Consider the following 17,848-nt stretch of genomic DNA (forward strand, 5'->3'; position numbering starts at 1 on the left):
GAACTAAGTGTGTTAGTTATGAGAGATGACAGAGGTTCTGCTTAGTCAACAAAATGATGGACTGGGTATTAGGACTATCTTATATCTCACTGATACAAATAGACATAATTATGCTCTAATTGTATTTAGAGAAAAAAGTTTTATTTTAACAGGAAGGGTGATATGTAGGAGGAGCTAATGGGGAAGGAGTACCAAAAGATAGAGAAGGAATAAGGCGAGGAGAAGAAGAAGGAGAGGAGAAGCTAGGTGATGAGAGAGAGAAAGAGAGAGAAAGAGGAGGGGGCATGGAGGCAGATGTTCACGTGTCTCCACCAGTCAAAGATAGTTCATATATCTAGGTTGGGTATTGGGTTACACTTTTGATTGAGCAATACCAAACGTATAAAGCCTTTGATTAACATTTTAAAAAATTGTATAAAAGCAAAAAGGAAAAGGGGACATGGGATAGGGGTTTTCTAGGGAGGGGAAATTGGGAAAGGGGATGGCATCTGAAATGTAAATAAAATATCCAAAAATAAAAAATAAAATAAAAAGATAAGGAAATAACTAAAATTTAAAGCTATTGCATATTGTTTTCCATGTTATGATACTGTTTTTAGTTGAATATAAACAATGATGTTGCTAATATAAAAAACTAAGAAATTACTTTTTTTACATTTATTTATTTTGTGTGTATGTGTAGTGTATATGTGTGTGTGTGTGAGCCTGTATGTGGGGGGATTAAGTGTGTGTGTGTGTGTGTGTGTGTGTATGTGTTTGCGTGTGTATACATGTGTGTCTGTATGCTCATGTGTAACATCTTATAAGTGGAACACTTTTCTGGAGTCAATTCTCTCTACTATGTTAGTACCAGGTGTGGAACTCAGGTTGTCATGCTTGATGGCAAGTGGCTTTAGTCACTGAGCCATCTTGCTAGCTCCCAAACTGAGAACATATTACGCTATGTTATACTTGCTTAAAATACCCGTAGCAAGCATATTCAACAACAAATAATATATTCCTCTTTTAAATTGCTATATTATATAAGACATGAGAACAACACTATTCATTTGTGCACATATTTTTAAATATCTGTAGGCATATTATTATTTTATTTGGGTTCTTTTATCTCTAGCTTCTTTCCAACTTTATTCCTTCCAATACTCCAACACTAGGTAAGAGAGAAAGGTTAGACGGGAAAGAGAGAACAGATAGGGGTATCAAGTTCTTTTAGGCAAGTCCAATCTTCATAGTTAGGTTATCTTCGACTTCTTGTCTCTTTTCTCTAGACCACTAGCAAGATCAGTAGCAGGTGCAGAGACCAGTAGGAGGAACAGCCATGCCTCCCTCCTCTCTTATTCTCCTCCACTTCATTCAGAGTGTTCCTTCTCTCTGGGCTCTGGCAGTTTCCAGAGTCTTCAGAATTAAACTATTTGCAGCTGGCAGAATCAAGCCTGTGCCAGACCACAGCCTGAGGCAAATAGCCTGCTGTTGTGGACAATCTGAAGCTACCCCATATCCCACACCTGGGATTAAAACAAAAACATGTTTATATAATATAGCTGGATTAAAAAAAAACAAACCAAAGCCAAAACTCTCACTACAAATATCTTGCTCAAAAATCATTGAAAGTCTAAAATGTAAAGTTGAGATGTCTTCATGGTAATTTCATCTCAGATGATGCTTTAACTAGGAGGAGAAGCTGGCTTTGAGTTTCTGTGTGGATGGACTTGATGACTATTGTCCAGAATTCCCCTTTAGTCTGAGGTCATCTGATTCATGGGAGGCTTACAATCTTCCTAGTGATATCCTTGAAGCTTTGTTTCACCTGCTTATTTCTAAGAGTGTAAATGAATGGGTTCAGTAAAGGGGCAACTGAGTTATTGATTACAGCTACACCCTTATTGAAGGAAACCCCTTCTGTGGCTGAAGGCTTTATGTACATGAAGATGCAGCTTCCATAAGAGAGGGAGATGACAACCATGTGGGAGGAACATGTGGAAAATGCCTTCTTTCTCTGCTGTGCAGATGGGATCTTTAGAATGGTCCTGATGATGCTTGTGTAGGAGAGAATCACCAGCACCAGGGTAACAATCAAGGTCATGACTGCTAAGGCAAAGTCAAAGAGTTCCAGCAGTCTTGTGTCTGAACAAGCAATTTCTATGAGGGGCCCATAGTCACAGTAATAATGATTGAGCACATTGGACCCACAGAAATCCAGTTGACTGGTCAGGATGATTGGGAATAAGATAATTAGGAACCCACTCACCCAAGAGCAGAGGACCAGCAGGGTGCAGACCCTGTTGCTCATGATGGTGGTATAGTGCAGGGGCTTGCAGATGGCCACATAGCGGTCATAGGACATGGCAGTCAGAAGGTAAAACTCAGTGGCTCCTAAGAAGATGGCAAAGAAGTACTGAGTGAAGCATCCAGCAAAGCTGATGGTCTTAATTCCTGTGGAGATGCTGAAGAGCATGCGAGGAGTAAAAGTGGATGTGAATGAGATTTCGAGGAAGGAGAAGTTCCTGAGGAAGAAGTACATGGGTGTCTGGAGGTGGGAATCCAGCAGTGTGAGGACAATGATGGTCAGGTTCCCTAGAACGCTGAGTATGTATGTGAGGAGGAGAAATAGGAAAATGCAGACTTGAAGCTCTGGGGCATCTGTGAGCCCCAGCAGAATGAATTCAGTCACAGTCTGATTTTTAATGGCTAACACTGGCTGCCTGTGAATACACAGAGGTGTTGAGTCAGTGATAGGGCAGGAGTTCAGAATATTTAAGATAGGTAAATTTTTTTTTTCTGTAGAATTGCAGCAAACATCTCCCCCTCAGGCTGCAGGAGCCATCTTACTAGCCTGAAAATTTTTTTATGGTGCTTTGCTTTTTAAAAAATTTCTTCAAATTTCTGCATGCTTTTCTTCTAAGCAAACACCCAAATTATTTTCTGTTTTTAAGTTTTGTTTGAACAAACCTCTACTAAAATATGATTCAGTTATTTTTTGACAGTTTTTTAATGTTTATAATGCATTCTGGTTATTGTCTCTCTCCCACTCTCCTCTTGATCTGTCACTTTCCCATGACATTTAGTTTTGTCCTCTGACTGATCCACTTAGTTTAACCAAAGCCAATTGTTTGGTGTTGGAGTAGAAATATTCATTGGAGCTTGGTAAGGTTATCAGCGAGTACACAACAGAAGCATTCCTATACTTTTTATCTTTTATTATGGCTAGCCCTGCAATGGTGTCTTGCTATATTTCTCACTTGGCTTCAGTGGGAGAAGAAATGAGGTTAACTCACAATTGAAGAACCTTTCAGTAGGCAAATGCTTTCATTAAAATTTATAGTAACTGAAAAAATCCCACCTTCCATCTGAGTTTTGGAATCTGTGGTCCATCATTGCCAGTATCTTTTCTGTTCATTGGATTTGGGTATCTTCTTGTCAGGTCCCATTTTTTCTATCCTAGATGGTGTCAGCAAAAGAACAGATGATGTATCTCCTGTTAGATCACTGCTCCTGCATTTCTTCTGTACTTATATTTATTGGTAAGTGTGTGATTTTATTGTCGCTAGAAAACAAAATTTCAAGTCAAATGGTCCAAACCACATTTAAGAGTTTCTGATGAGAACCTTAGATAGATGGGGGCTGTTTACATTCTACCTTGAGAACTCAAGGAATTAGCTTTTATTTAGATGGGCAGTATGTTTCTGAATATTTATGGAACTATTATAAGAACCCCATTTACTTGACTTTTCCTAAAGTCTTCTCCATAGCTCTGAAGTTCTAAGTTCCTTATCAAAGTTATGTGCAGTAGATAACACAATATATAATTTGACACAATCATCCTCATTCAACATTTTTCTTAAGCTATTTCTGCTAGAGACTTCTGAATAAGATCATGTGCTAGAAGCTGCCTCTGTGTGACCCAGTGAAGAAGAGTCAGATAAGAAAAACAATAACTTCTGAAGGAGAAAAAGAAGAGCTTTGGAAATTGTGCACAGTAGTGATAGGGTCCCTAAATGTGCAGAGGAAAAGACTGTCAATGCATGGGAAAGAGCCCACTGGATGAATGAAGATCTACCCTGGAGGCTCCATGACAGTAGGCAGGGGTGGGGGAACAGATTCTTATCTAAAAGGCAAGTCAGAAGAAAACAGTTTGGCAGTCCTGACCTGAGGATTAGCTCAAAGCCCTCAACAGCTTTGATTGCAGTTGTCCATTTTGGTGAGATGGTAATTGCTCTGGCATTTTGGGTCATCAATTGGGAGGGATTCCATTTGGCCATTTGTATGATTTAGAGGGCAGTGGAAAGATGGGATCTTAATTAGGGTTTTAGTATTGTGAAGAGACACCGTGACTGAGGCAACTTTTATAAAGGCAAACATTTAATTAGGGGCTGGTTTATAGTTTCAGAGGTTCAGTCCATCATCATCATGGTGGGAAGCATGACATCATGCAGGCAGACTTGGTGATGGAGGAGCCAAGAGTTCCACCTCTTGACCTGAAGGCAGCCAGGAGGAGACTGTCTTCTGCAGGCAGCCAGGAGGCTCTGAATCACACTGGACAGAGTTGAGTACATATATGAGACCTCAAAGCTCCATCTATACAGTAACGCACTTCCTCCAATAAGGCCACATCTCTGAATAGTGCTACTTTCCCATGGGCCAAACATATTTAAACCACCACAGATGGCATTTATAGAGGAAACCTATTACTCAAAACTGAGCCAGGTGCTGATAAATTGCAGGAGGCTTGGCTCAGATAGTGAAGTGAATGATGCCACCCTCAGGAGGAAGGGAACAGACCTTAACTGAGATTAAACCTAGAGTCTGACAGCAACAAGTCTGGGCTCAGTAGGTCAATCAACATCTGAGTCACCTACCTGTCCTTCAGTGTTGTAGAGCCTCCAAATTCTGAAGTTCCAGAGCAATACTTGATAACTAGACAATGGCAGGCTCTTCACCCTTGCAAATCTCTGTACTCTGGCTGCTTCTCACAATCTCAGTACAATGAAAAGCACCTGGAGTAGAATATAGATGAAAGGTCAGAGAGAAAATCCAGAGTCCATTTTTAATAGAATCCCTGACAGTATAGATGACTCAAATAAACACATTAACAAGGCAAGAAAATCAATTCAAAACCTAGACAAGAAAGCTACCAAAGTTAAAAAAAAAAAAAGGTCAAGGTCAATGACTTGGGGGAGAAATTCAACAAAAACAAAGGAGAAATTGAGCAGGTAATTCGAGAAAGTAAACAGAACTGAGAAAGAAGGTAACAGAAAATTTAGAAATGAAAGAATCAATCATCTAAAAGCAAAATAGCAGAAAACATAATAAAAGATCATTCAGAAGAATGAAACTTAAGAATGGAGGACAAAGTTGAGATGATAATGTATGTAGACATATATAAGGAGCAAAACGGAATGAATGTGATTCAAACTTCCAAGAAGTCTTGAACATTCAAGAGCCCAAAGCTAAGGATCCGTTGATGGGGAAGAGAGAGCTGATACAGTCATTAGGCATAGATATTTTATTTAATGAAATTATAGTAGAAATATTACAAACCTAGGGGAAAAATAGACATATAAACACAGAGAGCATTTAGGACTTTAAATAGTGAAGACCAGAACAGAACCTTCCCATAGCATATCATAGTGAAGATGTTAAGAGTAAAACAGCAAAGAAACTTTACCAAAAGCTATAAGGGACAAAAGTCCAATGCACACACACACAGAGGCAGAAACCACATAGTAGCACCAGATCTCTTATTCTAAACCTGGAAAACACAGAATGTTATATACTCAGAAAAAACTCTCTCTAAAAATTGATGGGTAAATAAAGGTATTTCAAGACAAACACAGAGTAAAGCAATTCACAGAAACCAAGAGAGCACTGCAGATATTTCCTAAAGGGGTGTTACAGTGGAGCAGACAGTTTCATGTATAGAACACAGCAAAGAACACATTGTGTGAGAGGAACAGATGAACAGAGGAGACCTGGGCGGGGAGAGGGAAACATTAATTCTGTCTGAGAACATTGGAAATTGGCTAGAAAGAGAGTGTGTATAATGCTTGTTTGTTACAGAATTATAACTTGTGTTTAGTTTTCAGGGCACCAAGTGATCTGTTAGTGAAGGAAAGAGACCAAATGATTTCATGAGGGACTTTTAGGTACTGCTTTGCATTCTCACTGACAGGGAAGGTGCTTGTCAGTGACTGGGACTTCCTTCTATATTCACCCAGCCTCTTTGATGAGTGCTGTCTCTTTCCATTTCCTATAGACATAGTTTCAGCATAGAATCAGGAAAGTTACTCCAGGTTACTGGTCATATTACTCTTTTCCAGAAAGGTTAGTGTTCCACTTAGAAGCCTTGAATATCTAGAATCTTTTGTAACTTATGTTGTTTTGATTTTTAAGACCACTGTAATAAGGAAACCCCATGACCCATTCCTGAGGATATCTGAAACTTCAGGAAACTATCTTTTTTGTTGTCCCCAAGAATGTATTATTAACAAGACATATAGTCCACTGTTGAAGTCCCAGGCTCTGGCATCTTCTGGTAATGATTATTATTATTTTTGTAAAGTGTTCCATGTTGTCATTTGAATCACTATGTGCACATCTCATATAATTCTGCATTGATATTTTTAAAAAGGTATTTGTTTTGGCTTTGTAAATAATAAAAGTTGAAAAAAATTGAGTGAGAGTCTTGCTGCAAAGCCAAGACTGGCCACAATCACCCTCCATCTGCATCAGTCTCTCAAGAATCTAAGTACTGAGCTTAGAAGTATGCACCATCATGCCTGGCTAAAAGTTGGAAACAATGTGAATTTCCATTAATATAACAGTTTTACTATGTATGAATTACAAAATGCAGTATAGATCAATAAAAGTAAATGGAAAAACTTAACTGAACTCATTTGGAAAGATGTATTTGATACACTGCTAAGGACATAGTCAAAGATCTGGAAACAGAAAACATTATCAGATGCCATTTTGTTTTATAGCTGTAATTGTTGTTTCAATGTTGTAAAACAAGCATGTGTTTTAATAAAAAGAGGTACAACTTTATGATTTAACATCACAAAAAGTAATGTTAATGCAGTTATAAGCTGAGACAATACATACCTTTGGCTTGTAGAGCAAATTCTGTGTGATTCTAATCATGAATGTCCATGAGAAGCATCACGACTTAAGAGCCAGGAATGGATGGAAAATGGTGTAAAGCTTGTCTGCTTGTCCATCATTGCTTTTTAATGAAATAATTATTCACAACAATTCACAAATTTAAGAAATTTAATAGGACAAGCCTACTCATCTTTCTGTGATCAGTTTAGCATTCATTTGTGACTTCATTCCATGTTCACATAAATGTATGAATTTACTGACACCTGGATATCCAGCATCTCTGAAATGTGACTTATTCAAGTTATGAATTAATAAAATGTTAATAAAAACCTCATAAAGGTGTATGTCTTCAAAGCCTCGCTTTCTCTGTTCTAATTGGTCTAAGTCTGGTTATGTGTTTCTTCTCTGATTAGCAGATTTGAGCATCTTTGGTGCAGCAGTCTTACTAATTTGCTTGTTTGTTTGAAGCAGGGTCTTGCTATTTTGCTGGCTTGCTTGAGCTCAAATGATTTTGTCTCAGCCCTCTGAATAGCTCAGAGCATAAGGGCATTTCATGAGAGCTTACCTCTAAAGCATATTTAAACAGCTCAATTCAGAGGAGACCTCAACCATGTCAGTTGAGGAAAGAAGTGAAAATCTCAGGAGACCCACCCCTAGAGTGTGCTAATGAACACTACTATTTGCCAAGAACCTTTATCATGAAGCTTTAATTGGGGAGTGGTGAAGAAGTTTAAAAAGGCTCTGAGGAATCTAAGAAGAAGCCATCAGCAAATGAGGGAAAAGTTGTCATTTTCTTCAGTTGGGTAGCCTCTTCCAAGATGTTCATGATCCTGTAAATAATGCTCCTGTATGTTCATGCATGAAGCCCTCATTATTCCAGTGAGGTGCTGGGAACAATGAGGGCCCTGATACTCTGGTAGTGATTGTGTGAAGATGGAGTTTCCCAGAGGGAATGACAATTGCCTGATAATATTGGGCTCTTGTATTCATTCCTGACATAGGCTAAGACACATCATATCACCATGTTTGGATGATAAGGAGTTTGTACCCCAATCTCCCTCCTTGCATTCTGATCTCTCATTGGCTACCTTAGTTGTGGTTTGGTACTTTGATGACCTTGTGGACTTCTTGTCTTCACAGGAGATCAAAGTGTTCCATGCCAGTATGGAATTCAACATTGGCTGTACCTGGGGCATGAGCAAACCTCAGTGGAGGAAGACAAAGGGCTTCTTGACTATGGTAAGGGTTGAGACAGTGGCAGGCTCATCCATACTCATTGGAATAATCAAGATTTGCTTGAAAAGTGAAAAAAAAAAAGCCTACTTAAATTCAATGGGAAACACAAAAGAAGAAAACAAACAAACCCAAACCAATCAACCAAACTAAACAACAACAACATCAACAACAATAACAGCAGCAGCAGCAACAACAACACACAAGAATGTGGAGGGGTTTATTGGGAAGAAAAAGTGTTTTTGTGGGTGATAGAAGGTGCTGAGATAGGCCAGTAGGAGGTGAGAATGACCAAATTTATTATATACATGTATGAAATGATAAAAGATAAAAATTAGCAAAATACAAAAGCTGTAAAGAAATGACAGTAACAATAATGATTAAATATAATATTAGGAAATAGGAAATGAGATGTTTTCTGTGCAGCTGATTGTGTGTTGGGCATAATGTTTTTGCTTTGTGTTGCTGTGGTGAACTCACACACTGGTCAAGGAGCATGGGTGATGGGCAGGTTGTAGCACCATGTCCTGCAGTTCCTCTTCTTTCCTAATAGCATTGGTGCCCTGATAATAGTTGTGTGATGGAAGATTAGAGATGCTGTGTCTTTCCTTTATCTCCTCCATAAGACTGTTCTTCAAAATAGTCACGGGCATTCTTGCTTAATCATTTTTAACATTAAAAAAAATCCGTACAACCTCAGTCTCTAGATTTCTACCTCGGGATAGATAATTGCCATGTGACTCTCCCAACAGCATTTAAAAGTCCCCTTGTGTCAGAATCCAGGACCCTTGCCTCTTACCCTCACCCCCTACTTCTCCCCACCTGCACAATGTCTCCGCAGCTTCATCTCCCTAGCAACCACAAGGTTCTGCTTGATAGTTACAAATAGATTTTTAGATGTAAAGCAGTGTACCGTATCTTTTGAAGTAAGCAGTTAGACCGCCATTGTTTCAGGGCACAGGCCAAGAAGATTCTGTACTTTCCCATCACCTGGATCCCTCTTACCCCTCCCTTTGAAAAATGTATTATAAATAAGCACTTGGTGCCCAAATACATGACTCTTGACAAGCATTTGCTTCCTTGAGTCCATTCTCTCTTTCGCCTGTTCTTCCAGGTTGCAATCCTCCTCATCCCTCACGAATAACCTAGGGCCCGCAGGTCGGGTCACCCTTGACAAGAGGGTTTTAAGATCTGCTGATGCAGAGGCACAAGGTCTTGGAAAGGTTGGTGCTTGTCTTTGGCCAACCTATTATATGTAACAGGCCATTTAACATTGGCGAGCTGGGACAAATTGGGAAAAGATCTAGATTTTGCTTGGGATCAGGGTAGCTCTGGGTCAGAAGAGGAGATAGAAAAAATAGAGGAAATTTTGGAAGTTTTGTTAGCTAAAATGGCGTCATTAACAGTTCAAAAGATAAAGAAGAAGTAAGAGGCGGTCCATGGGAGGCTTGGCCAGCGGGGGCAGGGGCCTCGCAGCTGGGGACTTTCAGGAACTGCAGGTGCAGGCAGCAGGGGAAGTCACCTAGCCAAGGGGGCCTGAGCAAGCGCTGAGAGCAGGGCTGAGGCGGAGCCGCCGAGCCGAGCCACAGCCACCGAACCGCTGCTGGAGCCGTCCATTCCGCCCGCCAAAGCTCCGCAGCGCAGGAGACCAGCCGACCCGCCCGCCAGGGCCGGGGAACCGCCCGCCATGGCCACCAAGGCTCAGGTCATGTATGACTTTGCTGCTGCAGTAATGCAATTGACTAGGGGAAAAGGAAGCACCCCTGGGGCTTGCTTCCATTGTGGCATGGGCCATTAAAATGGACTCATCCTAAAATATCAATAACCAGAACTATTGAATATTATCCTACCGCTGTTGCAATATTAGCTTTGGAAGGTGTGCAACAGTGTTTGCAACATTTTGGTATGGAGCCATCTAAAATTATATCACCTTTTAATAGTAATCAATTTCAGGTTCTGTGTGCTACCATAGATGATTGGGCAATATTAAAATGTGGTTATGCTGGAGAATTTGATGATCATTATCCTCAGCATCCATTGATACTTTTTTTTTGAATCCCATCCTATTGTTTTTCCAAAAATGTCTAAAAGTAGCCCTTTAATTGGTGCTGCTGTTATATATACTGATGGTTCTAAAACTGGATGTGGATCATATAAATTTAATACTGATGATCCTGTGGTGATTCAATTTGCTCCTGCCTCTCCTCAAATTATAGAGTTAAAAATTGGAATAGAAGTTTTTGATAAATTTAAAGAACCTTTTAATTTAGTATCAGATTCTTTGTATGTGGTAAATGTTTTAAAGATGTTAGAAGCTACTGGTAAGACAAAATTGACCAGTCCTATTTATAATTTGTTAACAATATTGCAAAAATTGATATGGGAATGTAAATTTCCTTTCTTTGTGCAGCATGTGAGAGCCCATACAGGTTTGCCTGGACCTGTTAGTGCTGCTAATAATGAAGTTGATATGGCTATGCGCAGAGAGTTTATTTTTACTAGTATTCTTGATTCCCCAGTAGCGCTGGCCACCCAATTTCATAAGACTTTTCATGTTAATGCTAAAACATTGCAAATGAAGTATAAAATTTCCAGAGAAACAGCTAGACAAATAGTGGTCCATTGCCCAGATTGTAACATTTACACTCAACCCCCTGGGGTGGGAGTGAATCCAAAGGGATTGCTGCCTTTACGGTTATGGCAAATGGAAGTAACACATTTTTCAGAATTTGGAAAATTAAAATATGTTCATGTATCTGTGGATACTTGTTCAGGCCTTATTTTTGCTTTCCCCTTGTCAGGGGAAAAAGCAAAGAATGTCATTCTTCATTGCTTAGAAGCATGGGCAGCGTGGGGAAAACCCCAAGCAATAAAAACTGATAATGGCCCTGGCTATACAGCTGCCTCCTTTAAAGCCTTTTGTCAACAAATGCAAGTGTCTATAAAACATGGATTATCATATAATCCACAAGGTCAGGGTATGGTGGAAAGAGCCCATCGTACTCTTAAAGAATGCTTATTAAAACAAAAGGGGGAATTGGCCATGGCTGCACCCCAGAGAATGTATTTCTCTTGCTCTTTTTACTTTAAATTTTTTACAACTTGATGTAGCTGGTTGCTCTGCTGTGGAGAGTCATACTTATTGACATAAAACAAAAAAGGATTTTTTTTTTTACCTTTTCACCAGATATTGGTACCAGTTTTAATGCCAACTATGCTAGCCTTAATTTTACTTGGCAGGATCCTTCTATAACTATGTCTGCTAATCCTTTTGATGTGTGGCTGCTTTGTGGAGTGAATGGTAGCTGCACAGATCTGTCACGCTTTGTTATGATTGGGGGCAGAGCTCATGGAGTACAAAATTTTTCTTATTCCACCTCTCTGGGTGTGCAGGTGACCAATGAAGACATTGATTATAGACTATCTTTTTATGAGGCTGTTGAAGAAAAGGGGTTTGGAAGAAATATTACCTTTAGTCCTACTCCTGTTTGTGTTTGGGCACCTTTTGTGTTTATTGTTAGTAATACTACTCAGCCTTATAGGAGCCAACTAGTTTGTAGTAATCTTGATTGCTTTTATAGCATGTGTTGGGAGAGTAATAAGTTTCCCCAGGACCAACATGATCCTAGATGGGTCCCTATCCCGGTGGATGCCCCTAATACTTTGGCACAGTTTCGAGCCAAGAGAGATTTTGGTATAACAGCTGCCATTGTTACTGCTATTTCTGTTGCAGGGGCTGGAGCGGCCACTGCTGTTGTGGCAATGAGTCGCACAGTACAAACCGCCGCAGTCCTTAATGACTTATCCACCAATACAGCTGCTGCCCTTGAGTCACAAGCATCCTTAAATGCCCAACTAAAAGGAGGAATCATGCTGGTCAATCAAAGAATTGACCTCGTCCAAGAGCAGGTGGATGCACTGTGGCAATTGGGCCAAATTGGATGTGAATGGAAATATGCTGGACTGTGTGTTACTGCTGTTCAATATCAAAATGATACTCAAGCTGCTAATCTGTCTCATCAGCTCTCTAGTTTTTGACAGGTAATTGGTCGGCAGACTTTGAAAGTTTGATGAGGCGGTTGCAGATAGCCGTTGTGACAGTGAACTCCACTCGCTTAGACTCTAGTCTCACCAGTGGACTTGCTACATGGATTGCCGGAGCTGTATTTCATCTTAAAGAGTGGGCGGGAATTGGGGTCCTTGCTTTAATATTTGTGGCCACCAGCGTTTTTTGCCTGTGGTGTATTTGTAAAATGCGGGTTGCTTGAAAAAGAGAGCTAGCTATGATTATTCAAGCTTTTGCAGATGTTGAAGAAGGCAGCTCCCCCAAGCTTGGCTTGGAATTATTAAACAGTAGCAGGGTGCGAGGCGAAGCACTGCACTCAGAGTCTCCCACCAACTAGGAGACCGAGAAAGGCATGTTTGATTGCATGTAGGTTGCGTTCTAAAATCCTACCTCTGTGAAAAGAACGCGGGATGGGTCTGCTGATCCCCTGGTGATGAGCCAGGCAGATGAAGCAGTACAATCTTCCCTTTTGCTTAGCAGAGATCAGACCTCTACCTTTCCCTGCAAAACTGTTAAAACAAAAGGGGGAACTGTGGAGAGCAGCTCCCAGAAAGATGGCGCTTGGCAGGCAGCCAGGCAAAAGCTTGTACATGTAAACACAAGCCTTATTAGGAATATATAAACAATTTGCAGCTTTCTCTAGTAGAGTACCCATAGTATTATGCCACATGGTAGAGAATTGTTGGCTGGCCTTAAGGGGATATAAGCCGGACGTGGAAGGGGAACGTGTGCTATTTTTGTATCATAAGCTTGAATAAACTGCTTGAGGAAGAAACTTGGAGTTGCGTTTACTTTCTGCTGGTCAGAAAGGAGTAACATCGACATAAAATCAAACAACTAAATCCTAAAAGCATCATGAGGTAACACAATGGTAAAAATGGCATCAAGTTTTTCAGTTGGATGACAGTACTGGTCTGAGAAATGAAAGTCATATTCAGAATAAGTCAATTTTAGTAGTGACATTTCCTGACCCTATGTTCAGTTTAGGGACCTTGGTTCAGATATAACCGGATCCTTGTCTTTGACACAAGAAGAATTTCAGGACTAGCCAGTATGAAGCAGAGTTGGTATTTATTAAAATATATTTAAATATACATTTTAAATACAAGGGTTAACAATAATAGAGACGATCAGGAAGAAAGGAGACACACCTGAGGGTATGGGTTCTATAACAAGGCTCGGTACTAAAATGATGAGACAGTTTTCGGGTATGGATGAATGTAAACAAGAGACATTATTGTATTAAGTGTTCAGACTATTTACTAGATGCCAGGCACTAAAGAGGGTTGATCCAGAGGGGCACAGTTTTGGTCCACTAGGTTTCTAATGGTGCTACATAGTGAATATATATGTATTTAGCAAGGAATTATGTCCATGACACCAGGAAGTCCACAGATGGGAGGTCAGAAAAGTTGCAACAGATGTCTGTGTAGAAAGAATACTGTTATGTAAACATAAAAATCTCTGAAATTTGTCTGCATCTTTATTTTGCATAGAATTGTTCACTAATAGTTGAGTTCAATAAATATTTCAGTTCTTGCTAATTCAGTCACAGTTGACAGCAACTCTTCCCACTGAATATTTAATACATACACCTATTATTTCTTGAAAATTTTAGCTAAGAAGATAAAATAGGGAACCACCATTACCCACTGTGTATGTCAGGCTGGTCTGGTACTTGGAATCTTTGTAAACATAAAAATCTCTGAAATTTGTCTGCATCTTTATTTTGCATAGAATTGTTCACTAATAGTTGAGTTCAATAAATATTTCAATTCTTGCTAATTCAGTCACAGTTGACAGCAACTCTTCCCACTGAATATTTAATACATATACCTATTAGTTTTTGAAAATCTTAGCTAAGAAGATAAAATAGGGAACCACCATTACCCACTGTGTATGTCAGGCTGGTCTGGTACTTGAAATCTTTGTGCAACTACTTTCTGAGTTCTAGAATTTCAGGCATGGGCCACCATGAAGGAAATATCTTGAGAGAAGTCAAGAACTAAAGGGTGAAGTAATATGGACTTTAGTGTGTTTCAAATTTTCTAAAGAGTTTTACACTGAGCTCATAGAGAAGAGGGAGATAGATAGACCAAAAGCCAGCAATACAACACTTAACAACCTTGAGAGTAATGACTATTAAGCCAGTTAAGGTGGCAGGATGGTGTAGTACTTACCAGGTGAGCTTTGGCACCAGAGGGATTTGGCTCTGGACTCTGTGTCATGCATAAGCTGTTTCACTGTGTCAGCTTCCCTTTCTTCATTTATAGAACCAGGTGGAATTTTCAGACAAATGTAAGAAGTCCGTATAAAGCACTCCTTGCTGGTTCATTATTGCCAGAATATAAATTCTTAAATGGTGAAGCTCTTTACTTAAATTCTATTTGGTTTCTAGAGTTCATTTGTTCAACCATGACCTCAATAGCTTTTTAGTAGGTCTGTCTTGGGGGATTGGAATTGTGATAAAAACAGATTATCCCTGCACTCCTGAGCCTTATAGATCAGAGGTAAATACATACCTTAAATGTATCACCATAGTTATGGTGTACTGTGAATGAGAGAGCAAAGGGACCATGGGGAGGAATAAACTGGGGTTGCTGTTTGTTTTATCCATCTATTTTGAATCTCAGTTTAATCACTCTCTTATGTTTTGGCTCCCAGTCACCAGTTACCTGCTGGTCTGACTTTTTACTCTACTTCCAATGTCCACATTTGAAGATGGCTAAGATCAAATAAATTGTCACCACTTTTCCCCATACTTTCATATGGTATTCACTCTCTGTAGCCTTGGATGTTTTGGAACTCACTCTGTAGACCAGGCTGACCTCAAATTTAGAGATCTGACTGCCTCTGCCTCCTGAGTGCTGAGATTAAAAAAGGTAGGAACTCAATTCTTCAATTCTTTAAAGATTCACAAGCTTTTTGACAAGCTTTTAGAATGCTTGCTTCACCTGTTGGTTCCTTAGGGTATAAATGAAGGGGTTCAATAAAGGAGCAACTGAAGTAATGAGTATGGCTACTCCTTTATTGAATGTACCTCCTTCTTTTGCTGAAGGCTTAAAATAAATGAAGAAGCAGCTCCCATAGGAGAGGGAGATGACAATCATATGGGAGGAACACGTGGAAAAGGCCTTTGTCCTTTGCTGGGCTGAAGGGAGCTTGAGAATCGTCCTGATGATGAATGTATAGGAAAGAGTTACCAGCATTAGAGTCACCACCAGGGTCACAGATGCCACGAGAAAGACAACCTTTTCTATGAGGCTTGTGTCAGAACAGGAGAGTTCTCGAAGAGGCTCAAAGTCACAGAAATAATGATTTAACCTGTTGGAGGCACAAAAGTCTTGCTGACTCATCAAAGTGATGGGAGGTATAATGACCATTAAACCAGCCAGCCAAGAGCAGAGCACAAGCTGGATGCAGACTCTGTTGCTCATAATTGCCATGTAGTGCAGGGGTTTGCATATGGCCACATAGCGATCATAGGACATAGCAGCCAGAAGATAAAACTCTGTTGCTCCAAGAAAGATAGCAAAGAAATACTGAGCAAAGCAGCCAGCAAAGCTAATACTCTTGTTTCCTGTCATAATGCTGACCAGGACCCTGGGAATGAAGATGTTTGTAAAAGAAATTTCTAGGAAGGAGAAGTTTCAGAGAAAGAAATACATGGGAGTGTGAAGATGTGGGTCCAGCAGGGTGAGAATGAGGATGGTCAGGTTTCCAATTATGCTGAATATGTAGGCAAGAAAAAGAAAAGTGAAAGCTGGCACCTGAAGTTCAGGGACATCTGTGAGACCTAGAAGGATGAATTCAGTCAATGAAGTTTTATTTTTCATTTTTGGAAAAAACAGACAGACAAACAAACAAACAAACAAACAAACTTGAGTGTCAAGATGAAAAAGAGTAATCAGGGTGAGAAAGTTAGAGGTGTTCTGATGTACACCAGTGGAACCTGCAGAAGACAGAATGAGATGGACCATGAGCTTTCTCAGACCAATGGCCCATTTGCTTGGCCTTTTCTATTCCCATTTATATCCTATGTAAGAAAAATTCTTGCATTTCCTCACATGGAGCTTACTCTTGGGCCAGCATAAAAGAAATACCTGCCTCACAAACAATGTCTAAATGTCTGTGTGATCAGTGGGGGAGTCTTTTCTTGAGGAGATGTGACCAAACATATATTCAACCCAGAGAGAATATTGGTAACAGAAAATAGAAATGGCTCCACTCAAGTCTCTCTTGGGGAACTAACACACTACTTGTGGGACCATTGGTGTCACAAAGGCAGTCACATCACAGAAGAGGTTAGCTTCACCACTGGAGATGCCCCATCAGCTTACAGACATCTCTTCTGGGTCTACTCTCCTCCAGCAGTTGTTTACTGCTTAGCAAGCCCAGAGTGGGGTCTTGTGAGTCTTATACCTGTCTGAGCCTCCAGACCCTTATAAGCCCCCTTCCTTCTAGAAGGGAATGGCTGTACAACATTAGATGATTATTAGATGCCCGGGGCTGCTGCATTGTTTCAGAATGACCTCCAATTTATTGTCCCTAGCTTTGCTTTTTAAAAAAAGTTTTCTATTTATTTTTTGAGAATTTCATATGCTATATTTTGATCATAGTCTTTGTCCTACCCGAACCCTTCCTAGATCTTTTCCTATCTCCCTACCCACCCAACTTCATGTTTTTCCTCTCTCTTCAACTGAACCCCAAACAAAACTAAAACAAATGCACACATGTACACACACACATACTCATGGGCACAGACACACAGATATATTCCCCAAACTTACACACACTGTGACACACACACACACACACACACACACACACAGACACATACACTCATACAAATAGACACACACATACACACGTATACACTCAGACACACAGAGATACATTCCACACACTTACACACTGTCATACACACAGACACACATAAATACAGACACCTACACTCATAAACATACACATACATACTCACATATACATACACATACACATATAGTGGATTTATTAGAGTGGCCTCCAGACTGTGTTTGGACTAGTCCAACAATCTCTGTCACCCAACAGATAGGCCAAGAATCCAGTAGTGGTTTAGTCTATGAGGTTTCATGTGTCTTAGCTAATATTTAGTCTACTTTGGAACCTTGATGAAATAGCTTTTTCTTCTTCTTCTTCTTCTTCTTCTTCTTCTTCTTCTTCTTCTTCTTCTTCTTCTTCTTCTTCTTCTTCTTCTTCTTCTTCTTTTCTTCTTCTGCTTCTGCTTCTGCTTCTGCTTCTGCTTCTGCTTCTGCTCCTGCTCCTGCTCCTGCTCCTGCTCCTGCTCCTGCTCCTGCTCCTGCTCCTGCTCCTGCTCCTGCTCCTGCTCCTGCTCCTGCTCCTCCTCCTCCTCCTCCTCCTCCTCCTCCTTCTTCCCCTCATCCTCCTCCCCTACTTCCAATTCTTCCT

General features: G+C 40.1%; 1 protein-coding gene and 1 pseudogene across 2 annotated transcripts; both read right to left on the minus strand.

The window, feature by feature from the left end:
* Positions 1-995: 995 nt before the first annotated feature.
* LOC143436400 (olfactory receptor 6C4-like) lies at positions 996-7,653 on the minus strand. Of its 2 annotated transcripts, none has more exons than XM_076920728.1 (4): positions 7,102-7,653; positions 4,857-4,994; positions 3,341-3,438; positions 996-2,702 (listed from the first exon to the last, which is right to left on the minus strand). In XM_076920728.1, exons 3-4 carry the CDS (start codon positions 3,373-3,375, stop codon positions 1,757-1,759), a joined length of 981 nt encoding a protein of 326 aa, XP_076776843.1. In that variant the 5' UTR covers positions 3,376-3,438; positions 4,857-4,994; positions 7,102-7,653; the 3' UTR covers positions 996-1,756. The 2 variants fall into 2 exon arrangements, with proteins under 2 accessions (XP_076776843.1, XP_076776844.1); XM_076920729.1 differs by having other exon boundaries at positions 3,341-3,544.
* A 7,653-nt stretch (positions 7,654-15,306) lies between these two features.
* On the minus strand, positions 15,307-16,236 carry LOC143435739 (olfactory receptor 2AP1-like; annotated as a pseudogene).
* Positions 16,237-17,848: the final 1,612 nt, after the last annotated feature.

Source organism: Arvicanthis niloticus, chromosome 22 (assembly GCF_011762505.2).
Source record: "Arvicanthis niloticus isolate mArvNil1 chromosome 22, mArvNil1.pat.X, whole genome shotgun sequence".
In the NCBI taxonomy this organism is placed as follows: Eukaryota; Metazoa; Chordata; class Mammalia; order Rodentia; family Muridae; genus Arvicanthis; species Arvicanthis niloticus.